Genomic DNA, 26292 nt, shown 5'->3' with positions numbered 1-26292 from the left:
TCCTCCTGTCCTTTTGATCCTTTGCCACTCCAGTTTATCATTGTAACTCAATCTTGAAAATGACTCGGTTAATAATTTTGCAACGATGTCATCACTGACATGAGCCATCATGAACGAATTTATGCTAATCATAAAGATATCGTTCATAAATCTATCGATTAGATTTATGATTGGAAAATTATAAAAGTTACTGTGGATATATTTTTAAATACAATGAAATCAAGTTATTTTGGTAAAACTAATGAAAAATATATAAAAAAGAAATAAATTAAATGTTGTTTTTTTATGTTTTCAAATATCATTTTGTAGAATATCTTAGGCCCTCAAAGAGGGCCTAGAGGGCATACATAAAATGGGAATGATTTGCATTTGTATAATTATTTACTTGCATCTTGAGCAGTAACTGAATAACCAACCTGTAGTGTAAAAGAATGTGAGGGGAGAGAAATGAGGAACGTTTGCATGTGCAATAAAATTTGTGTTCGAGTGGTTTTATATGATCGTCAATATAAATGTAGCTCCCCTTATCTCAGTCAGTCCTTCTATCTGTGACGTTTGTATTCACCTTGACACTGGGTATATGTGTTTGAAAAGCACTGAACAACTGAAGATAGCCACTTCCACAGAGTGTACCTGGAACACTTTGATACACACATATGTGGCCACTTCCATTGTTCAACTTTTGGATTTTGGACATTTTGTTTCATCCATCACTTGTAGACCGGTGCCTTGGATGAAATCTGGGCATGGCGTTTTCTTCACATTTCCTGATTATATCAGTTCTACTCATCTGCCTTTGTCCTGCTGATGGTAAGATTCATTCATTGACTTCATCACCTGTCTGTCATTTCCACTCACGCGTAACATTTAGAAGTATATGAAATGGATTTCCCCATTAATGGTTGTTTCAGTGTGTGATGTGGTCAATGGGTAGAATACCCATTTAGTTTGTATCAAATGAAGTAACTTAAAAATATGGGAGCCATTGGAATATATCCTTTCACCAGGATTGCCATGTATTCATATTTTATTTGAGAGCTGATAAGATACCCAATTACAGTGTTTTAAATCCCGACAGAGCAGTTAAGTTGGTGCTGTCCTCTGTCACGTCAAACATCTCAGCTGACACACATTTGTAGTCAAAGTCATCCAAGATGTTATCATACATGGCTGTAAATGGCCTAACATGCCATTTAATCCCAGGTTTATCAGTTCTTATTTATATCTTAGTTGTTTTGCAAACATGGTGTGGGCCAAATGTAATGTAATACATCATCCAATCACTATGTCTGCATCACCCTGTGGTGAAATCTAGAAGGTGTTTGTATCCTGTGTGGCAACATTATTATTAAGTTACTATTAATACAAATATGAAAATAAATGTCCTGTATGGAATCAATGTAATTTGGTACAGCTGTATTTCTTTAATCTTGATCATGTGCTTTGAGTTGCTTAAACAGAACCATAAAACATTAGTCAGGTTTTTATGGTTGACACAAGCGGATAGTGAAGAAAAATATAGCAACGTATAATGTTAGACTACTTCTTCAAGCCTCAAAGTAACCTGTTAATTGTTCTGAGCAGCTCCAACTTAAGCAGTTTAATACAAAAGCTCTGTAATAGACCTGCCTTTCATGAAAGTTAGTATGTTGAGTTTGTGCCGGACTTCATTTATCTTTATGGTCATTTTGGGAGGTTGTAGTTTGCTATTTACTTTGCTGCTGTTGACTGTATTAGGTTATACAGCTAGGTGTAGTTTTGTCACGATCTGTCTGTGTTGTATTTTGTCTTGTCTAGATCTGTCTTTGGTTTCCTGTTTTATTTTTGAAAAGTGTTCACCCCCTGTTTTGCCTGTTGCTTCCTGTCTGTGTGTTCCCTCCTACCTGTTCCCTCCTAACTGATTACCTGATTGTGTTCACCTTGTGCCCCTGTGTTTTCTCCTCCCTCCTCACCTATGTCTTGTTTGTTTCATTAGTCCTGTGTGCATTTAGGTTCTGATTTTTCTGTTAGTCTTTGTGAGATCCTTGTTTGTTGTTGACTGTGTTCACGGGGGAGAGAGTTCTGCTGTTTGTTACTTGTAGCCTTGAAATGAAGGCATTATCTGTTAAACCTGCACTTGGGTCCTGCCTGCTTCGCTCAACCCTGACAGGTTTAGTAAACCCCATATGTGTAGTGGCTTTGTATATGAATATTGCATGCCAATGTCATGTGGCCTTTAAAACTAACTAACATGCTTAATTTAGTATGTTAGTACTCCACCCAGTTGTTTCATACCATCCTGCATCTAAACAGATTGAACTTCAGTTCCATCAACTTTTTTTGTTAATGTTCTAATATTCCTAAAAGCCTTACAGTTTGAATGAAACCAGTAGCTTTTTACTGCATATTCACATAATTCTTTAATTTATATGATGGTAATTATTGATCATTATTTAATCTTTTCTTGTTAACATGTGTGTCGTCATTTTAGCTTCTAAAGGCGCATTTCCACTGCAGGGGCTCGCTCGTTATGGCTAGGCCTCGTTAGGCCTCGTTAGGACTGGCTCACTTTATGCTGCGTTTCCATTACAGTTTAGTAGCTGGGGCAGTAACTACAGTAACGCAGTGTAGGCGGAGCCGTGACGTCATCTTCTGTGCCGTGACGCACTTCTTTTTATATTTGTGCCTCTATCCTGAGCACGCAATGAAACATGTTGAGCATAGAAAATGCGATTGAGCGCGCATTTGAAAATTTTTGAGCATAGAGAAATATATTTTCTTTCACAAAACTCCTGCTCCGTGCGCAAGCAGACCGCTGCACGCGCTCTTTCTCCCTCGCTCGCTCGACCTCTCCACCCTGTGCGCGCTCAGCTTTGCCTGCGCTCGCTCAAGTTGTCACAGCGTTACAAATGTGCCACAAAACCAACCAATCGGAGAACTCGAGAAGGTCAATTCTGATTGGCTGGTCGTCTCCAATCATATCTTCTATCTGAGATGAGAGAGGGATTTTTGGTTGCCATCAGGCTGTTGACGTTCTTATTCCACATCCATCGTTGACATTTACAGGACATGACAGACTCGAATGAAGAGAATAGCACGCCACAGTGTCAGGTGAGTTATACATTTATAGTTTTCTGATATCACGTTATTGTTTGCAATGCCTGAGTTTGCTAGCCGGCAACATAGCTATAGGGGTAGTTTAAGCAAACAGCTAACAAACCGTAGCCTACATGTACATGAACCCTTCTGAGGTATTGATTACTTGTTGTAAGCATTATATAGACCCTCCAGAAAAACGCGATTATGCGATCGCATAATTTACCGCATAATCAGCAAAATGGCGCAGATTTTTAAAAGGGCGCATATTTATTAAACGGGCGCATAATCCCTGCATTTTTCCATACAAAGTTGAGAAAAAAAAAAGTTAACTCGTGTTGATGTGAAGTAGTGATGATGATGACGCGACGTCATCAGCTCGCGCATCACAGAAGGTAAACAACACCGTAGAGTGAACGTGTGGAACTCACACGAGAGAGAAAACACCAAGATGAAAAAATCTGATCCATCTCATTTACCGACGAACATTTCTGCTAAAGACCGGGCAAAGCAGTACCCCGATGTCTTTCACGAAAGTGGGGGGAAACTATTCTGCACCCCGTGCAACTGTGTGTTGGAGCATAAGAGAAAATCGATGGTGACGACCCACTTTGATTCATTCAAACATCCAAAAATGCTTTCTGCTGCTGCGGACAAGAAAGCCAAACAACTCACCTTCACGGAGGCATCAACCTCCAAAACCCTTTCGAGGGCTACAAGAAACAAAGTGAGTAGCCTACAAGATTAAAGCTGGTCAGATAACGAATGAGTAAATTAAAACAGAATGAGGCGGAGAAGTGTGTGTGTGTGTGTGTGTGTGTGTGTGTGTGTGTGTGTGTGTGTGTGTGTGTGTGTGTGTGTGTGTGTGTGTGTGTGTGTGTGTGTGTGTGTGTGTGTGTGTGTGTGTGTGTGTGTGTGTGTGTGTGTGTGTGTGTGTGTGTGTGCCCAATTGCTTTTACAATAAATAAGGGAAAGGGGGTTTAACGTTAGTGGCAGGTTGTGTGTGAGAGATTAAATAAGACAGCCCAATATTAAAAAAAAAATCTATTCTTTTTTGCAACTTTCTGCATATTTCGCAACTTCCCGCAATTTCACAGCATAAAATCACATGAAAACCCTGCATGTTTAATCGCATAATCAAGGATTTTACCCCGCATAATCAAGGATTTTTCCCCGCGTTGTTCTGGAGGGTCTAATTAGAGGTGGCAGAATGACAAAACATGTTTCTCTCTCTATCACAATTTTGGGTTGACCAGAACCTGGACCAACTTCTGTTTCCTGTTCTACAATGGGCATAGAGCTTGCATTAATTTTCAACCGGACAACTAAACAGATTAGGCTAGGATACCGGATAAAGTTAGCAACACACGTTAACCATGAACAGCCTATTAATCCAACGTTGTGGAATTAGAGAAAAGGGGCTTCTTAACGTGCTTTTATCCGGGGTGGAGGGAGTAACATATTAGTTAAATATAACATTGGGGCGTGTGATTGTAGTGGGTGGAAGTGGTGAAATGAGGATATCCATTTTGGAGTTGAAGCTAGTATAATATAGTTAACGTTACACAATAATAAGGAAGAGAGCTATTTTTGTGATACATCGCTATTGATATGGATTTAGAGTGGATATTTGAGACTTCCAAACAGTAAACAAAAACGTAACTTATGGGTGAGTGTTTTTAGCAGAGCCATATAATGTCCTTGTGATTCTGTTGATTATTACCGGTCTGTATTATGTTGCATTTCAGCTGATGTTGGATTGATGCCAAAGTAAGAGGGACTTAAGTGAGAGTGAAAACACAAAATACGTTTCAAATAGGTCAGCAATTTCCCATCCTGTAGGTTGCTAGATGTATCTAACCCTTTCTCCTGTCTTTGTCTCCTTCTTTCAGCACAAGAACCCCAGGGGGATTCAATGGAGCCTGAAGACCTGCAAAGAGACCCTCACCCTGAGTCTCAACTCCCCCAGTTTTGCAAGCCTCTCCCTGTTCCTTATTTTGATTAAACAGACGTTAAGCTTCCCAATGGTGTGGTCTTTGTTTTGTGAAAAATATGATTACCTCACATATTTTGTTGCTTTTGTTGTCTTTTTTGATAGTTAAATTGCTCCTGCTGACTTGAACCAGCCATTCTTTCCTCCTCTCCGTGTCAGTGGGGAAACCGTACATTCATACTCCTTTCTCTGAGCACTTGAAACATCCCCAGGCAGCACAGCAAACCATGGGGGAGACTATATGCCAGGACAACACAGAGGAAAAGGCACATACAAACTGCATGACATGCTATTCAATGTTTATTGAATTCCATTTATTTACATGGATGTTCCTAAAACAACACATTTAACATCATCATGCTGCTGCTGCTGCTGCTGCTGCTGCTGCTGCTGCTGCTGCTGCTAGTCCTGTGACTCATTGTGCTGTCAGTTGACAATCATTGATAGGCACCTGTCGGTCCCCTGTCCTTTCTGAAAGTCATAAAGATTACATTAGTCATTTAGATTACTAATGTCCTCAATTACCAGGGGATTACTGAAACCACCATGAATTAAAGAAATTGTAGAAAGTATTCTAATCTGAATTTTGAAACCTTCCTTCCCTCCCTCTAAATATATCAATAAATATTAGGATGTGATGCTCCTGACTACCATACAAGTTTAAGAAGATAATATTTGTTTTAAAGAATTCAAAGCAATAAACAGCAACAGGCTTTGTAACCAAGGCAACGTTAGCCTAACATGTATATGTTAACAGGTAAGATAGCTGTTCACACTATCTATGTATATTTTCTACTTTTTGTAATGCTATGTTATTTCTATTTAAGATGTTTACATTTTTGATTGTTTAATTCTAGTCTTTTAACTGTCTAATGTACAATGCCTTGTCTTTTGCTGCTGCAGCGTAAACATTTCCCCAATTGGTATCAATAAAGTACTTCTTATTTTATCTTAATCCTTAAATATTAGCACATTTTACTTTAAAAAAAACAAACAATTTGTTGACCACTAATTACCAAAAATTGCATTTCTATCCTGTTATTAATGCATTCAAATCGTGATTCAAATGGCCCACCACGAACTTCCGGGAACTTTCTGAGTCTCTCTGAACCACGTGACGATCAAGCATTTTCGACTTCCGCTGTCGCAACTCTTCTCTCTACTTGGCGCTGGACCAGCCAATCAGAATTGACCTTCTCGACTTCTCCGATTGGTTGGTTTTGTGGCACATTTGTAACGCTGTGACAACTTGAGCGAGCGCAGGCAAAGCTGAGCGCGCACAGGGTGGAGAGGTCGAGCGAGCGAGGGAGAGAGAGCACGTGCAGCGGTCTGCTTGCGCACGGAGCAGGAGTTTTGTGAGAGAAAATATATTTCTCTGTGCTCAAAAATGTTCAAGTGCGCGCTCAATAGCATTATCTATGCTCAACATGTTTCATTGCGTGCTCAGGATAGAGGCACAAATATAACGCCATATATTTTCACCCTCTGTCTGAAGCCAGAGCCCAGTCTGCTCTGATTGGTTTGGTGGCCAACTCTGTTGTGATTGGTCAACCGCTTAGAGATGTCATGGCCCTTAGTCTATCAATAAGTAGGAGAGAAACTGGAAAGGAAAACACAAAAAAGCATATTAGGAACCCTTTAAGACCCTCAAACTCTGCAGCCTGTCTACTTGAGTTAAGCTGAGTATTATCAGCACAAGGATGTTCAACAGCTGACCTGAAAAGAATCAGCAACATTGTGTATCATATGTAAATGAATTTACAGTAAATGATACATGGCTCCTTTATTATAATATGTATTATTATTATAATACGTATTATACCATTATTGGATTACAGTTATTGTGTAAGCATATTTTATTGTTGAAGCCATTTAAGCTCATTTTAGTTATATATGATCCTACACTGTCACTCATAACAAGTATCCCTGATATGTCTTGGGTAAAATCAGAACATATTTTTGAAAAAGAAGTTGAAAACGTAATATTGTGGGAAAAAATATATATATTAAGAGGTTTTAATGCTAAGTAGTTTAGATCTGTCTAAATTATGATAACCAGTGTCATACTTTTGAATTAATGAAACGGTATATGTAGATACAAAAGCGGAATCACTGGGAAGTGATCCGGGTATAATCAATTTCAAATGACATACTTAGGAAGGAGTTTTCAAGCTCTCAGTGTTTTGGGATTGTTCTGTCACCACCAGCCTTCTAATTCTTAGTTTTCGTTTCTCCCACCATGCCTTATTTCTTAATGGGAAAAGAAAAGGATTGTGTAGAATTGCTGGTAGAAAATTATGAATAAATAATATTTTCTAACCATCATGACTTCATGCTTGAACATACATTAAACATTATGTGTAATACTTCATGAACAATGAAAAATGTAGATAAATGGATAGCATTGCGTGTAGGAACGAGATGTTAATAAATGCAAGAACTAATTATGTTTCATATATGATTTCTGAGCTATAAATTATGTTTGTGTCTTGTTGATAGGTAAGTCTCCAGTGAAAAGGATATCGGAACCAACTACTCAAACAAAATCAGTAACAGCAGTGGACCAAACAAGTTCAGCTGACGCAGTCACCTCTGAGCCTGTTGGTGCCACCTTAGTATCTGAACAAACCAGTCAAACAGATTCAGTAACATCGGACCAAGCAGAGTCCACGTCGTCCCCTGACCAAACCAATTCCACTGACACAGTAACCACAGAACATGAAGAGACAACAATTGCATCTGAACCAACTTCTCTGACTGAACCAGAAAAATCTGATCCTAACGTGACCACATCACAACCTGAACAAACCAGTCAAACTGAATCAGTAACATCATACTCGGCAGAGACCACGTCAGCACCTGAGCAAACCAATCCCACTGACATGGTAACCTCTGATTCTGGCCAGTCAACCATGTCACCTGACCTCACAGTTACTACAGACACAGTCACCTCTGGGCCTGCTGGTACCACCTTGGAGTCAGAATCAACCGATCCAACTGAATCAGTAACATCTGACCCAGCAGAGACCACGTCAGTACCTGAGCAAACCAATCCTAATGACACAGTCACTTCTGAGCCTGTTGGTACCACCTTGCTATCTGATCAAACCAGTCAAACAGATTCAGTAACATCTGACCCAGCAGAGACCACGTCACCACCTGATGAAACCAAACCCACTGACACAGTAACCTCTGATTCTAGCCAGATAACGATGTCACCTGACCTCACAAGTCCTGCGGATACACTAACATCTGAGCCTGCTGGTACCACCTTGGAATCAGAATTAACCAATCCAACTGAAACAATAACACCTGAGACTGCAGAGACCACACCAGAACGAGAGCAAACAAATCCTACAGACATAGTCACTTCTGGGCCTGTTGGTACCACCTTGGTATCTGATCAAACCAGTCAAACAGATTCAATAACATCCGACCCAGAAGATACCACGTCAGCACCTGAGCAAACCAATCATACTGACATAGTTACGTCTGAGCCTTTTGGTACCACCTTGGTATCTGAATCCACTGATCCAACTGATTCAATAACACTTGAGACAGCAGAGACCACGTCAGAACCTGAGCAAACAAATCCCACTGAAACAGTAACCTCTGATTCTGGCCAGACAACCATGTCACCTGACCTCACAGGTCTTACAGACTCAGTCACCTCTGAGCTTGCTCGTACAACCTTGGTATCAGAATCAACCGATCCAACTGATTCAATAACACTTGAGACGGCAGAGAGCACATCAGCACAAGAGCTAACCATCCCTACTGACACAGTAACCTCTGATTCTGGCCAGACAACAATGTCACCTGACCTCACAGGTCCTATACAGACAGTTACCTCAGACCCTTTTATAACACCTGAAACTGCAGAGACCACATCAGCACAAGAGGAAACCATTCCCACTGACACAGTAACCTCTGAGCCTGTTGGTACCACCTTGGTATCAGAATCAACTGATCCAACTGAATCAATAACACACGAGACGGCAGAGAGCACATCAGCACAAGAGCAAACCAATCCCACTGACACATTAACCTCTGATTCTGGCCAGACAACGATGTCACCTGACCTCACAGGTTCTACAGATGCAGTAACATCCGAGCCTGCTGGTGCCACCTTAGTATCTGAATCCATTGGTCCAACTGATTCAATAACACCTGAGACGGCAGAGACCACATCAGCACAAGAGAAAACCAATCCCACTGACATGGTAACCTCAGATTCTGGCCAGACAACAATGTCACATGACCTCACAGATTCTACAGACACAGTTACCTCAGACCCTTTTATAACACCTGAAACTGCAGAGACCACATCAGCACAAGAGGAAACCATTCCCACTGACACAGTAACCTCTGATCCTAGCCAGACAACCATGTCACCTGACCTCACAGGTACTACAGACACAGTCACCTCTGAGCCTGCTGGTACCACCTTGTTATCAGAATCAACCGATCCAACTGAATCAGTAACACCTGACCCAGTGGAGACCACGTCAGCACCTGAGCAAACAAATCCCACTGAAACAGTAACCTCTGATTCTGGCCAGACAACCATGTCACCTGACCTCACAGGTCTTACAGACTCAGTCACCTCTGAGCTTGCTCGTACAACCTTGGTATCAGAATCAACCGATCCAACTGATTCAATAACACTTGAGACAGCAGAGAGCACATCAGCACAAGAGCTAACCATCCCTACTGACACAGTAACCTCTGATTCTGGCCAGACAACAATGTCACCTGACCTCACAGGTCCTATACAGACAGTTACCTCAGACCCTTTTATAACACCTGAAACTGCAGAGACCACATCAGCACAAGAGGAAACCATTCCCACTGACACAGTAACCTCTGAGCCTGTTGGTACCACCTTGGTATCAGAATCAACTGATCCAACTGAATCAATAACACATGAGACGGCAGAGAGCACATCAGCACAAGAGCAAACCAATCCCACTGACACATTAACCTCTGATTCTGGCCAGACAACGATGTCACCTGACCTCACAGGTTCTACAGATGCAGTAACATCCGAGCCTGCTGGTGCCACCTTAGTATCTGAATCCATTGGTCCAACTGATTCAATAACACCTGAGACGGCAGAGACCACATCAGCACAAGAGAAAACCAATCCCACTGACATGGTAACCTCAGATTCTGGCCAGACAACAATGTCACATGACCTCACAGGTCCTACAGATACAGTAACATCTGAGCCTGCTGGTACCACCCTGGTATCTGAATCAGCTGGTCCAACTGATTCAATAACTCCTGAGACGGCAGAGACCACGTCAGCACCTGATCAAACCAATCCCACTGATATGGTAACCTCTGATTCTGGCCTGTCAACCATGTCACCTGACCTCACAGGTTCTACAGACACAGTTACCTCAGACCCTTTTATAACACCTGAAACTGCAGAGACCACATCAGCACAAGAGGAAACCATTCCCACTGACACAGTAACCTCTGATTCTAGCCAGACAACCATGTCACCTGACCTCACAGGTACTACAGACACAGTCACCTCTGAGCCTGCTGGTACCACCTTGGTATCAGAATCAACCGATCCAACTGAATCAGTAACACCTGACCCAGCGGAGACCACGTCAGTACCTGAGCAAACTAATCCTACTGACATAGTCACTTCTGAGCCTGTTGATACCACCTTGGTATCTGATCAGAGCAGTCAAACCGATTCAATAACATCTGACCCAGCAGATACCACATCAGCATATGAGCAAACCAATCCCACTGACATAGTAACATCCGATTATGACAAGACAACCATGTCACCTGAGCTCACAGGTCCTACAGACACAGTAACCTCTGAGCCTGTTGGTACCACCTTGGTATCAGAATCAACGGATCCAACTGAATCAATAACACATGAGACGGCAGAGAGCACATCAGCACAAGAGCAAACCAATCCCACTGACACATTAACCTCTGATTCTGGCCAGACAACGATGTCACCTGACCTCACAGGTTCTACAGACACAGTTACCTCAGACCCTTTTATAACACCTGAAACTGCAGAGACCACATCAGCACAAGATCAAACCAATCCCACTGACATAGTCACTTCTGAGCCTGTTGGTACCACCTTGGTATCTGATCTGACCAGTCAAACCGATTCAATAACATCTGACCCAGCAGAGACCACATCGGCACCTGAGCAAACCAATCCCACTGACATAGTTACTTCTGATCCTGACCAAACGACCATGTCACCTGACATTACAGGTTCTACAGATAAAGTTACCTCTGATCCTGTTCGTACCCCCTTTGTATCAGAATCAACCGATCCGACTGATTTTATAACACCAGAAACTGCAGAGACTACATCAGTTCAAGAGCAAACCAATCCCACTGACACAGTAACCTCAGATTCTGGCCAGACTACCATGTCAACTGACCCTACAGGTCCTACAGATACAGTAACGTCTGATCCTGTTGGTACCACCTTTGTATCAGAACCAACGGTTGCAACTGATACAGTTACAACACAACCTGAGCAAACCTCTGCTACGGATCCACTAACCTCTGATCCATCCCAAACCACATCAGCCATGGAAACATCAATACCAACAGATCTACCCACTGAACCGCCAACTACTTTACTAACTACACCGTCAACTATACCAGACACTGTTGAGCCAGGTAATATCAACCTCCTTCATGCCCTATAATTTTTTGCTGCAATTTAAACTTTCTAAGCACAATTTTTAACATGCACTTAAAATACAATATGTTTGAATTCTTTGCAGATACGCTCTCCAGGTCAGTCGTCGTAAAAGTGGTGATCAATGAGGAATACAAACAAGAATATGAAGATAAAAAGTCACCTGGGTACAAAGTATTTGTTGGAAACTTTACCAACCAGGTAAATGAAACATGTGATGAGTTAAGCTGTATGGTACAGCCGTGTACTTACTGAACACATTCAGTCAGTATTAGATACTGTTACCCTATGCAATCTTTAGAAAGTTCTAGTATGTTGTATCTTTTAAGGATTTTACAGAAAGTTGCAACATTTGGGACTATAAGACAGTACATTTGCTTTTATCGAAAGCAATGAGCTGAACAAGCGATCATATTTGAAAATATATTATTGTGCTCTAGATACACATTTTGTTCAACTCAACTTCATAACAAATTAACACAACATGCAGTCGGCAAACTACAACATTACATCAGCATTTAACATGGCAACATGCTGAACAATAGCAATCAAAGTTATACGTCCTAACCTTTCTCGTCCAAAAATTCAGATTTAAATGATGATAAAATATGTCAAAGACTTTGGTTTTATGTTTTTGTCTCAGTGAAGATTATATAAAATTGAAAAGGTGATGATTAAAAGACAGTAGTACAAACACAGCTCTTGTAGAATAGTATAAATGAACATATCATATAATTCCATAAGACCAATCAATGGTGTTCCTCTATTATCAGTATGACTTCTGCTCTTGAAACATTGTTCATTTTTGTGTTGTCTTTATTTCAGATGAAACCATATTATACTGAAAAGATAGCAAACTTTAAAGAGGTGGTGGTAACGAGTGTGAGGTAAATTAACTTCAATTTGTTTTTATTAATAAAGCGATTATCATCATATTTTCCTATACATTGTACATCCAATCAACTCAACAGACAGTTTCTCTCCAATTATTTTTTCTCAGACCTGGAGCCCCTGCGGTCAGATTCTCAGATTACGCTTTAAAAAAGGTAAACCTACTCAGACTTGTTTCAGCTTTGTATTGAATCAGAGATAAGATATTAACAACTGCTCTATCTTGTTTCAGAGGAGTTTACCATCTGAAGTTATCTACAGTATCGCACCAAGAACAAATAGGTAATTTCAGCAAAGACAACTTGAAATATTTTACCAAAACAATTTAAAAATAAATTAATTTAACAGACAAATATAGATAAGCACATGGAAACTTTGAATGGTGGCAATCACAGGTTGAAAAACATTTTGAATTGCCTAAATGAGGTCCAATACGTGAACTTTCCATTTACACACTGACTTTTTGTGGTCAGTTTTATCTAAATTTTAACATGATTACTACAGTTATTACATATAAACAAAACACAATCATATAAAGGAGATATTGTCACCCTACTTTGCATATATATTAAAAACAAAGCAAAAAAGTCAAGCACAAGCAAACTGTGCACATACACAACAATTATGTAACATATAGTTTGCATAGAAATATGCCTGCAAATACAGAAAAACTGCAATAATTAAGATGAACATAACAACTACAATAATAACCCCAGTAATTATACTACTTGATAATAAAATATGAATATATATAGTATTTCTACTACTTCAACAACTACTACTACTACTACTACTACTACTACAACTACTACTACTATTACTACTACTACTACTACTACTACTACGACTACGACTATGACTATGACTACTACTACTCCTACTACTACTACTCCTACTACTATTACTACTACTACTAATACTCCTACTACTCTACTACTACTACTACTATTACTATTACTACGACTACTACTACTACTACTACTACTACTACTACTACTTCTACTACTCCTACTACTACTACTACTACTACTAATACTCCTACTACTCTACTACTACTAATACTACTACTACTACTACTACTACTACTACTACTAATAATAATAATAATAATAATAATAATAATCCAAGTGGAAACAAAAGAACAAATAAATAATAATAAAAAGAAAGCCATAGACAAATAAACAAATGAAACATATGGATATGGTCTACTTGAAATTATGACAGGATCTAATCAACAACTTAAACATACAACAACTATCAGTTATAGTATGAAAGCAGTGTGTCGGAGTGAAAAGTCTGATGAAAACCTCATCTTTTCAGATCCTCACTAGAGTAATAATAACATTCATTTTTACGGAAGGTGCATAGTTTTCCTACTTACTACCTACTTTTTCTGAAAATATTTATTTACTTTGTTTACTTCACAATCTGTTTTTTGAATTGTAAAATGTTTGCACTTGATTATATTCATCTATTGTGAATATTTATTGTTTTGAAAAAAATAATTAATGCACATCTCCGTTTGTCTCCATTCCCTCACCCGATAGCGGGGGAGAACTTGCCCTTTTACTAATGACTAGCTTGTTCATAGTTGTTGTCCCCCACACAGTTCTGTTGTTCCTCAGTTTTGCTTTGTTGCTTTATTGCTTCTGTATTTCTTCTGATTATGATGTATCTGGTTAAGCTATATTTCCTCACATTTGGATTTAGGCTAATGTAACAGATGTATTTACCAACAAAACTAATAATATAATTATAGGACCTTCATAAAGGTAGGTCATAAATTAGCATTGTAATGACATGTACACTATATGACATTGTACTGACATGCTGTATGACATTTTCTCTTCCCCAGTGTTAGTGTCACACATGATGTGGTTTTGGCAATTCCAAACAACGCCAGTTCTGACATTATATATGAGGGAGATTTCAAAGCAGTTGAGGAGGCTGTTGGAGAGCTTTTTTGCTGCACTATGGACAGTAAGCAAGAGAACAGAACCTAATTCACTGAAATACAAGAGTTTTCTTAGCATTAAATTGAAGTATTTTTCTTATAAATGCATCAAAATAACACAAAAACCTTTTATGTAATAAGGTACAATATCATGTTTTGTCTTCTGTATTTTCAGACTGTCCTTACAACTTCACAACTAATCCTGAAGTTGATGAAACCGAAACAGATTTGGGAGGTCAGTATTACCGCACTTTGTACGCATTTTTCATTAAATTCATCAACGTCATCAGTGTGATCTGTTGATCTGTTTAAGTATCAAAACCAAAGTTGGGGATGCCATTGGGCATGGCCGCCAGCCCGAAATACATCCTAAACGAACTGGTCTCACTCTCCACAAAGACATTTATTGACTGCACCAACAGCAGTACAAAAACAATGCACAATCCTTCCACTACTCCTCCGTCATACAATCTGGCAGCAATATCCCAAAGACCCTTTTTTCAACTATTAACAAGCTCCTAAAACTCCTGGACAACATCTCCAACTCCTTCACCACCTCAAAGTGTGAATCATTCCTCTCATTCCTCCGAAGCAAAATTGAAATAATACACAGCAACCTAGCAAACACCTCCGTCTCATCCACCACCCATCCTTATCCGGAACCTGCCTCCCATGCTCCTTCCAGGGACCCTTTTACAGCCTTAAGGCCAAGTTACCTCACTGGACAACTCAAAACCCACCTGGACTGCAATAACCTTCATGAACCTTTTCAATCTGGTTTCCGCACTTGCCACAGCACAAAATATGGCCTACTCAAGGTCACCAACAACATTCTCCTCTCTGCTGACTCTGGTTCCCTCTCAATTCTCATTCTCCTTGACCTAACCGCCACATTTGATACAATCAACCACTCCATCCTCATCACCCGCCTCCAGTCTTCCATTGGCATAACCAGCACTGCCCTCTCCTGGTTTAAATCCTACCTCTCTGTCGGACATCAATTCATCTCCATCAACACCTCCAAATCCCCCACAGCCCCTGTCAATCATGGCGTCCCTCAGGGCTCTGTACTTGGTCCCCTTCTGTTGATAATCTACATCCTCCCAATTGGACAAATCCTCCGTCAACACCAAGTCCAGTTCCACGGTTATGCCGATGACACACAGCTTTACCTATAACAAAATATATTTCTCCAACCACACACTCCCAGCTCAGCACCTGCCTCACTGACATTACAAATTGGATGCAAAACAATTTGCGTCAAATCGGAACTCATAATCATCGGCCCAAAATTACTTACCCATTCAACCAAGGATTTTTCACTTACCATTGACGGCTCCATTGTCAACCCCTCCACTCACGTCCGTAACCTTGGCATCATCCTCGACCCCACCCTCACTTTCCTTCCTCATGTTAACCAGCTCACAAAAACTGCCTTCTTCCACTTAAAGCACATCGCCCACATCAGACCCTCCCTGTCACCCACCGCTGATGAAACTCTGATCCATGCCTTCATTACATCCCGTCTTGATTACTGCAACAGCATTCTTCATGTTCACCTGCATACATCCTCAAAAAATTAAATATGTCCAAATCTCAGCTGCCCGCATGCTCACCTACACCAGACGCTCCAACCACATCACCCCAATCCTCCATGACCTCCACTGGCTCCCCATCAAACACCACATTGGCTTTAAAATTGTAATATCCACTTACAAAGCCATAAACATGTCTGACCGTTATATACTGAGCTTTATCCATGCATTGTTCCTAGAGGTGTTTTCATACTCCTCTACTTGGAGGGTGAGATGTCTTCGAACTTACGTAAAATCTGAGATTCACACATACGCAAGCTAGATATAACAAATTAAAAACAGCCAATTGCTCCCCGATATGCAAACTCTGACATATATCAATATGGGAAAAATCTTTGACACAACACCATTAAATGAACCTGAAACATCCAGAGCAGAATAACATTGGAACAGAGAATGGAATTAGCATATTGACAGTTCAGAATGCAAAGGTGTGCAGTTAACCTTACCGGACCCTTACAATCACTAACGCTGCATTAGCCACTGCCAGCTACAAGCTAACAAGTGTAATGTAGAAAGTTGCGACTGCAAACAAGTGTGCGGTTTTTGGCTGTAAACCGGACCTAGAGCTTCCCAGTAAATATTTTCCTAAGATTTGCAATCATTAGCCACTGCCAGCTACAATCTAACAAGCTAACAAACAGCATAAATGAAAAAAAAAAATGCTAACTAGAGTTCAGTGGAATCCACTGAATTCTTCATATCTGTGTTTTCTCATCAGGTCTATGTGAAAGATTTGTGAACGATGCAGATATTGCTGAATTCTACGAACCTGTGAATGATACTGGAGTCATCAAGTGTGTGACAGTATGTAACAGTTTACATACAAAGGCTAAAAGATGCTACAATAAAGGAATCTGCAGACTGTACAGCTACGTTGGAGCGCTTTGTCAGTAAGTAGATTGGTTTCTCTGTTTCATTCTTTAAATAAATGTTCTGTATCATAAACACCTCCGCTTTATTTAGCCTTCTAGATATTAAGGATTATTAGTAAGCATTCATTTTCAATATCACTCAATTTCAGTTAGTGTGCCCTGTCAATTTAGGGACTAGAATTAAAAAAAACTTGAAAGTTGGTTTAATTGAGAGGTAGGAACTACTCTACCGTGAGATACTATACTAAACTATACCTTACAATTGTTGAGTTGTATTAACACTTTACTTATGCTAAGCTCACTCTATTGGCTACCACATCAGGTCCTTTTCAATGGAAGATACTGTATGGTTGTATAGAAGTCAATGATAAAATTACCCGACTTCTAAATGTATTAACTCTGTTAACATTTTTGACAAGTTTAAGATCTTAATATTTAGTTTCAATACAACATGATGTTCATTTAGTAAATTATTGACCCATTTAGAGTACAAATAGAACATGAAGCATGGTATACTTGAAGGCAACGCTACCTTGTGATGACTAGATTGATCCATGGGACAGCCTGTCGTAGAATTACACGGATGTAGGGATGTCTGAGTTTTTCTCCAACTTATTTATCCATAAAAAGGGTTAATATGTCATCTTTCCCCCATTTATTCTTTAAAGATTCCCAGGGTTCCTTGATAAATACTTGTCGATAGACCTGTTATTGCAGAGTAATTTTTTTCTTTAGATAAGTTCGTTTTTGCTGCTTTATTTGACTTGTTTACCACAGTTGTACACTATTTAACTTTGTTCCTACTTCTCTGTTTTAGTTGCCCAAATGAGGATTCTACTTGGTACTTGGGCGATGACTGTAGCCTCCCGATATCGAGGACCGGTTTCTACATAGGCATATCTGTGACCTTGTGTTTCCTGTTGTTGAGTGTGGGAGGGTTATCTCTATTCCTGCTGCTCAACAAACGCAAACAAAAGATGTAAGCTTAATGAAGACATTCAATCAAATTCTGTTTGCAAAGATTTTTGAAAACAAGGAATATTAAAATATCGGTCAGAGTAATAACACTGTGGGAAGAGTCCAATGCAGACAATCTACTCTTAACATCAAGTCATTATTAAGTGTCATAAACAAGTATCAGTTTTGTAAGATGTTATTGCATAAAAACATGATTTTATTAATAATACCTACTTATCAAATGTTTTTGAAAAGAGTTCATGACAGTATCAGCCAATAAAAGTGTGTTTTATTTATTGTAATTACATTTTTTTTTTTTTAAACGTCATAGCTAGCATAATTAACATTTAGTTTTAACATTTAAAAAATGTTTTCTATGTTTGCAGGAAGAAAGATATTAAAAAGGACCAGGTAAAGCAGTGGATGACCGAGGACTTTGAGTGGTCCAGATCCAACATCTCAGATGACACAGTTAATGCCGGTAAGATTGGCATTTATTGTAAAGGCACACTACATTTTCAACTGTGCATTTTGTTTTACCAGAGTAAAGCCTGCAGGCTATTTTAGGCAATACCAACTTGTGTGTTATTTTAAAATGATCGGTTGCTAGTCAAGCACAGCGGCATCTTTTGACTTGAATGGAGTATGTGATGGTGTGGTCTTAGCTACTTTTACATTCAAAATATAAATGTATTAAATCAATTATGTTTTTTTGTGGTTATGATAGTCATATTGCATTTTTGTAGATGATCCTAGAGTGCAGTAATATGCCGGCGTAGAATCTGTGGCAATTACTTTTTGGGGTATAGAATCCTAAACCATAAAATTACATAACATTACGAACATTACATTTTGTCTAAGTTTGCTATAATATATATATGCTATAATATATATATAAAAATATTGAACCATTTTTATTCAATTGTATTAGTTTGGTAGTTACTGCTCTCTGCATAATTTTACAGGAGCAAACTAGAATTATACTGATGGTTGTGTGTTAATCTCCCATAAACCCTTGTTGTCCTATCTTTAGGAGGGCTCCGAAACCCTTCATTCACACATGATGAATCAGACCAGGAAGATCCAATATCTAGACGTACTGCACCTTGCTTTGCGCTCACGCCACTGTCTTTGGGTCCTGACAGCAGAGGGTTTGGGGTAAGTTTAACAATGTATTATATCATAACTACTAATTACCTGTACAAAATATCATTAACCCTAATCTGAGTATCGAAATATAAAAGTAATGTAACCTGATTACTTTCCGTTACTTCTGGATTATCTCAATATCAAAGGCAAAGCAAATAAATACAAGAGTTAGAGCTTGGAAAAGAAGAAACCAAGATATTTAGGATCAAAAATGTTTTTATTTACAGGGAAACCTGCCCTTCATGAAGCATATTCAGGAAGTAGCATGTACACCAACAATGAAACACATGAGCACATACTACAGTTTAAAAAAGCAGAAATAAAATCTGAGCTGAAAATGCTCCATTTTAGTTTAATACAGTTAAGATCACAAACACTGTTTTTTTCAACCTGGTCTCACCAAAATACGTGAAATGAACACGACTCTTTAACATCTGCTAAATTACGTGTCGGCACTGCGGAAACCACCCCAATGTAAAGTGAATGAGGATACTTTTTCGTGGTGGACACACACATTTCTACAATGTCCCTAGTAACTAATACACCATAATACATGCTCACGAATACAAACAATGATTATGAATACAAATAAAAGAAAAGAAGCCTACCATGAGTTACAACAAGCTATAAAGGATGGAGGTTATTCCCTGTCTTTATTCAAGAGCGTGTTCTTTCAATTTGAGAGCATCATTTATTGATTTCACGTTCAGCTTTTGTATTTCTTTCAGTCAAACCCTGTCCTTGCGCTTAGATTTGCTCTGCTTCTGCTCAAACTGTACGCTTGCACTCAGATATATTGCTGTTTGCACAGATTTCCTGTTTTCCAGTTTAAAACGTTCTCCTCGCACTCAGGCTGCTTCTGTGCGCTCGTCAAATGTCTGCTCTCAGATTTCTACTCTGCGCTTGGATTTTTTCTGTGCAAAAATCATTTCAAAATCCCTCAACCAATAGGAGGCCATGTGAAGTGTCGTCTCCTTGCTGGCGCGTTCACTTTACTTATTATAGCATCCCGCAAGGGACTCTTTAACCAGGTTTATAAACTCCCTCCACGCGCGTCTTTATTCAATTTAGCCTACTTCACTTGCTTTATTTACGACTTTTTATTTGAATGGTACTATTAACGTTAACTTTACTTCCTGCAAATTAATTTGGTAGTCATACTGTATTTGCGGCACATCTATAATAATAACTGGCTTTCAAGTGTTATGTGAACACTGTTGCTAGGCAACTGACAACAAAATGTGTTTCTTTTTTCTTAGTTATATAATTGATTAGGAATTGGGAAATATAATTCATAATAAGTGCATTTAGTGAGGGCAACATAAGATCTTAAATAAAAAAATTACATGAAGAAACATTTATTTTTATTTTATTATATTTTCCCATTCCTAAACAATGAAATAACTAAGAAAAAAAGAAACAAATGTTGTTGTCAGTTGCCTAGCAACAGTGTTCACGTAATGTACAACACTTGAAAGCCAGTTATTATCATAGATGTGCCGCAAATATGACTACCAAATTAATTTGCAGGAAGTAAAGTTAACGCTAATAATGAAAAATATTCATAGGGTGGCAGGAGATTTTGAGGGGTGGCATCCCCTTGCAGAAGTATATGCTGATTTAATCGCAGTCATATTGATTAATGTTGACTTGGAAATCCACAATATTTATTTTAACTCAATAACATCAGGTGACATTATTTTGGCACATCAGTAAAGCCTTAAATATAAATATATAAAGTGGCAGACATAATTGAATGAATTTTAACTGAACAATAACTGAATGAGTTTGTCTCACTCTTAGACCAGCAGGGGTACCAAATCTATGCAGACAGCTGCAATAAGTACATTAATGAATTGTCTCGTCGATGTTTGTCCAAATTTATATGATAATATTAACAATCATATTATTCCTATCAGCCGTCAATCACTGTTATGATTCACATATTCAGTATCATTATTAAATAAACTATATATTTTGGAGGAGTTAATGATGAATGTTCCTCAAGATGCTTGCTCACCCTCCTTCAAATTTGAAAGAGAAGTAATTACTATCATAAATCAAAAGATTCAAAGGAACAGTTCAGCGCCCCAAAACTTAATTGCAAACAGTTGCAACCTTGACTTTACATCAGAAAGAACAAACATTAAAGAAGTGACTAACTGCATCAGTAAGGGTTGAAAAACGTGTATTCAGCTAAAACATATACATTGCTGCAGTAAGTTATTAACCAGTGGAAAGTCCTTACCTACTGGCCTAGTTAAATCAAAGTGGTTACTTTTTTTTGGCTGGGCAGTGTAGTTTTACATACCGTCTTATTTGACTTTCTCAGGACTTAAAACTGTTTTTTGGGGGCAGACCCCCACAAAGAAAAAAATATATACACATGTAAGGTCATCATCTTAACAGTTTTTTTATGCTCATCGAGTCATCCGTGAGCAGAGCATCAAGTTGGCGCCTAACAGCTGAATGTGGCGATTACCATCTTGTTCAGCAAAACGCCTCACAAACTGATTAAGATCTAAAGCTATGGTGCATTTTGATTCAATGCTGAGTACAGCCTGAAGAACATATCGAGGATTAAAAAACTAATGTCACAACACGACTTAGAAAAGCTTATCCATGCGTTTATCTTTAGTAGACTCGACTACTGCAATAGTGTATACACAGGGCTGACAAAGAAATCCATCAGAAAGCTGCAGCTGATTCAGAACGCAGCTGCATGTGTCCTCACTTACATAAAAAGAGTGGATCACATCAGTCCGGTTCTGAAGTCTTTACACTGGCTTCCAGTCGGCCAAAGAATTGATTTTAAAGTACTGTTGCTAGTTTTTAAATCATTACATGGTTTAGGACCAAAGTATATCAACGATCGCCTACATAATTACGAGCCATCAAGGTGCCTCAGGTCTTCTGGGACAGGTCTGCTATCGGTTCCGAGAGTAACAACAAAACATGGAGAGGCAGAATTTAGCTGTTATGCCCCGACACTCTGGAACAAACTACCCAAATCATGCACGTCCGCAGAAACGCGTACTATTTTTAAATCGAGACTAAAAACATATCTCTTTGCCGCTGCTTTTAATTGAGCTGCTCATATTCGAATTACAGTATGGCTTTTAAAACATGTATTGTATACCTGTGGTGTTTACTTTTATTATTTTATTATCTTTGCTTTGTAATGCCTGTTGTAAAATGCCATTATATAATGTGTTTTTACTGTATTTATTCCTAAAAAGTATTTTAATTTGTTTTGTAAAGCACTTTGAATTGTTGCATACAGAAAAGTGCTATATATATAGAGTGTAAAGACTTCAGAACCGGACTGATGGGATCCATTCTTTTTATGTAAGTGAGGACACATGCAGATGCGTTCTGAATCAGCTGCAGCTTTCTGATGGATTTCTTTGTCAGCCCTGTGTATACACTATTGCAGTAGTCGAGTCTACTAAAGATAAAAGCATGGACAAGCTTTTCTAAGTCCTGTTGTGACATTAGTTTTTTAATCCTCGATATGTTCTTCAGGCTGTACTCAGCATTGAATCAAAATGCACAATAGCTTTAGATCTTAATCAGTTTGCGGGGCGTTTTGCTGAACAAGATGGTAATCGCCACATTCAGCTGTTAGGCGCCAACTTGATGCTCTCCTCACGGATGACTCGATGAGCATAAAAAAACTGTTAAGATGATGACCTTACATGTGTATATATTTTTTTCTTTGTGGGGGTCTGCCCCCAAAAAACAGTTTTAAGTCCTGAGAAAGTCAAATAAGACGGTATGTAAAACTACACTGCCCAGCCAAAAAAAAGTAACCACTTTGATTGAACTAGGCCAGTAGGTAACGACTTTCCACTGGTTAATAACTTACTGCAGCGATGTATATGTTTTAGCTGAATACACGTTTTTTAACCCTTACTGATGCAGTTAGTCACTTCTTTAATGTTTGTTCTTTCTGATGTAAAGTCAAGGTTGCAACTGTTTGCAATGAAGTTGTGGGGCGCTGAACTGTTCCTTTGAATCTTTTGATTTATGATAGTAATTACTTCTTTTTCAAATTTGAAGGAGGTCGAGCAAGCATCTTGAGGAACATTCATCATTAACTCCTCCAAAATATATAGTTTATTTAATAATGACACTGAATATGTGAATCATAACAGTGATTGACAGCTGATAGGAATAATATGATTGTTAATATTATCATATACATTTAGACAAACATTGACGAGACAATTCATTAATGTACTTATTGCAGCTGTCTGCATAGATTTGGTACCCCTGCTGGTCTAAGAGTGAGACAAACTCATTCAGTTATTGTTCAGTTAAAATTCATTCAATTATGTCTGTCACCTTATATATTTATATTTAAGGCTTTACTGATGTGCCACAATAATGTCACCAAATTTTATAGAGTTAAAATAAATATTGTGGATTTCCAAGTTCACATTAATTGATATGACTGCGATTAAATCAGCATATACTTCTGCAAGGGGATGCCACCCCTCAAAATCTCCTGCCACCCTCTTGCCACCCCATGAATATTTTTCTAGATCCACCCCTGCAAAGCTGCCAACTGGGGTGACAGCTGGGGTGGCAAGGCATTTTTCTGAGGTGACAGCTGCCACCCCGTGCCACCCCGTAGAACCACCACTGCATTGGGGTGGTTTCCGTGGTGCCGACACGTCATTTAGCAGATGTCGTGTTTCCACCACGTAATGCGGTGTTAAGTCGTGTTCATTTCACGTATTTTGGTGAGACCAGGTTTTTTTTTTTTATGAACATAAATGCTTTATAAATACTTTAAAAGCATATTTAATCATTATTGTATCAGACATAATGATACATAATGATTTGGTATAAGTCTCTGGTCTATCTATTTAGTCTAAAAGGTTTTGGTATCATTAACAATGTAAAAGTTGCAACTATAAACTATTACAATAGTGTTACCGGTACTAATAACAATACATTGTAAATTATAATTTCATTGTCTGTTAACAGTAAATACTTTTAAAAATGTAGGTTTAATTAACTATAAATGTTCTCATTTATGAGTGATTATTATGATAAATAACCATATGATAATGAAAATGCATATTATCGCAATCAAATCCTCGATTACAGAACTGTAGAATTATTATTTGGTATTAATTAAGTGGTTAATTTATTTGTATGCTCTTCAATTCAGTTTTTACCAAACAAATCCAAAATAAGAAAACATTGATTAGCGTCAAAATCTTTGTAAAGGCTGCTTTAGTGGGTTTTTAAAATAAATGTCTCGATAAGAACAGTTTGTGAATGAGTGTATTTCTCACTTCAATAATCATGCCTTTTTTTTATTATTTCCACAGATGAGGATCAGCAGGCCTTGTATCAGGCCCTCCTGGGAAGTCTGAGTCTCCCCTTTCCAACATAACTTGTTCGTCATGACTTATCCTTTTGCTGCCTAAGATAAACATCTAAAATGGATCAGTTATTATTTACATGTTAAATGAAGCAGCTGTACTAGTTTTGAATACATGTATTTTAGATTTGTTTTATTATTTCCTGATTTATTTATTTATTGATTTTCTTAAACTGACAGAGTGTCAGTGCTTTATTTATGAGTCTTTTCAACAACCCTGTCTACCTTTATGACGCTTCTTATATAAAGTGTTTTCCATACTGTGTCAGGGAGCAATCGATTCACTTCTGTGTTCATTTATGAGGCCGTAGGTAGTGCAGTTGTGTTGGAACACATTATGGAGAGCTCAATCCTGAAGTAGAGATTTTAAATGTAACTCCGCAGCACAGAAGCACTTTGAAGAGACATCAGGACATTACTGATGAGTGCAGTTTATTATCCACAGGATTGAGGAACATTTTTTGTATAATCTGATTGTTTTTAGTTTATTACATTTCCTAAATCTGTCAGCTAATGATGGAGATCTGAGGCAGGAGTGCAGTATAGAGGAATGAAGGTGTTTTGATTATTTGCACTGTTCGTAGTTTTACCCTTATTGCTTTGGATGCACTTTATGTAAATAAAAAGTAACTGCTTTGCTCAGAGTGAGTCATTTTAGATTAATTTATATTATTATGAATCTGTAGTCTCTACAGATGTTACCCTAAAAAGTTTCAGAATTAAATGGAATGACATGCTAAAGATGATAAATAATGAAAAGAGAAGATTGATGTAGCAGTAGATGATTAGAAATAAATAGGACATAATTATATGGGTATGGAATAAATAAAACATCTAGCACGTGAAGCAATGAAAAAAGACAGGTCAGTGGCTGTGGCTCAGGCGGGGCTTAGCTTCCACTTACCAGGCCTACCTGAACCCATTTAAGGCCCGAATCAGCCCTGCTCAGTCTTCTTCCTGTATCTGAAGCAGCATGCTGATTCACATGTGCTCTCCTCACCAGTTGACTGTTTGATGCATTCTTTGAGAAAGTTGTTAATATGTTTTATAATTATTGATAGCTTTTTTTATGCTTACCATGCTAAGGCAATATTTGATTTGATTGTAACCTAGTGTTTTTGCGCTTCCTGATTGCTATTTTTATGTTTATATTCTAGTCTTAAAATCATCACCTTTAACTGTGACGGTCAACAACCCTTGTGAAATAAATAAATCGTTAAACGTCTCTCATCTGGTCCTCATACTGTGACAGAAGCACTTCAGGCAAACCTCAAACCCAGCTTAATACAGTCTAGTTTTTACACTCAGTCATGAACTACCAAAATACAGACAGTTAATTAAATGCCCATCCAGAGAGGGGAATATTTTGGATCGCTGCTACACCAGCATCAAGGAAGCATATCACGCCGTCCCCCGCGCTGCACTGGGCCACTCTGACCACACCATGGTCCACCTGATTCCTGCATACAGGCAGAAACTCAAACTCTGTAAACCTGTAGTGAGGACATTCAGGCAGTGGAGCAGTGAAGCTACAGAGGATCTTCAGGCGTGTTTGGACTGTACTGACTGGGATGTGTTCAGGACTGCTACTCAAAGTCTGGATGAGTATAGAGTGGTGCAGTGACGCGTCCTAAAACCCGGAAGTAAGCTGCGCATGGGTTCCCTCGACAAAAAAGCAATGGGATTTCTCCATTAGATTTAGGAA

The 26292-nt window shown here is 38.7% G+C and overlaps 1 protein-coding gene across 1 annotated transcript; it reads left to right on the top strand.

The window, feature by feature from the left end:
* Window positions 1-558: 558 nt before the first annotated feature.
* LOC307033475 (uncharacterized protein) lies at window positions 559-25812 on the top strand. The gene is made up of 13 exons (XM_079671965.1): window positions 559-810; window positions 7568-11746; window positions 11854-11969; window positions 12594-12655; window positions 12769-12814; window positions 12892-12941; window positions 14515-14639; window positions 14789-14848; window positions 16930-17101; window positions 17901-18062; window positions 18427-18521; window positions 19074-19198; window positions 24535-25812. Exons 1-13 carry the CDS (start codon window positions 747-749, stop codon window positions 24577-24579), a joined length of 5301 nt encoding a protein of 1766 aa, XP_079528091.1. The 5' UTR covers window positions 559-746; the 3' UTR covers window positions 24580-25812.
* The last annotated feature ends 480 nt before the right edge of the window (window positions 25813-26292 follow it).

Source organism: Notothenia rossii (assembly GCF_949606895.1).
Source record: "Notothenia rossii genome assembly, chromosome: 3".
NCBI lineage: Eukaryota > Metazoa > Chordata > Actinopteri > Perciformes > Nototheniidae > Notothenia > Notothenia rossii.
This window is presented reverse-complemented; position numbering and strand designations above follow the sequence as displayed.

Excerpts from the sequence above, each read along its gene's own strand:
- LOC307033475 (XM_079671965.1), top strand. The coding sequence starts at position 747 with ATGGCGTTTTCTTCACATTTCCTGATTATATCAGTTCTACTCATCTGC. Across the intron at positions 811-7,567 it reads CTGCCTTTGTCCTGCTGATG|GTAAGTCTCCAGTGAAAAGG; the intron begins GTAAGATTCATT and ends TCTTGTTGATAG. Across the intron at positions 18,522-19,073 it reads AGATGACACAGTTAATGCCG|GAGGGCTCCGAAACCCTTCA; the intron begins GTAAGATTGGCA and ends TCCTATCTTTAG.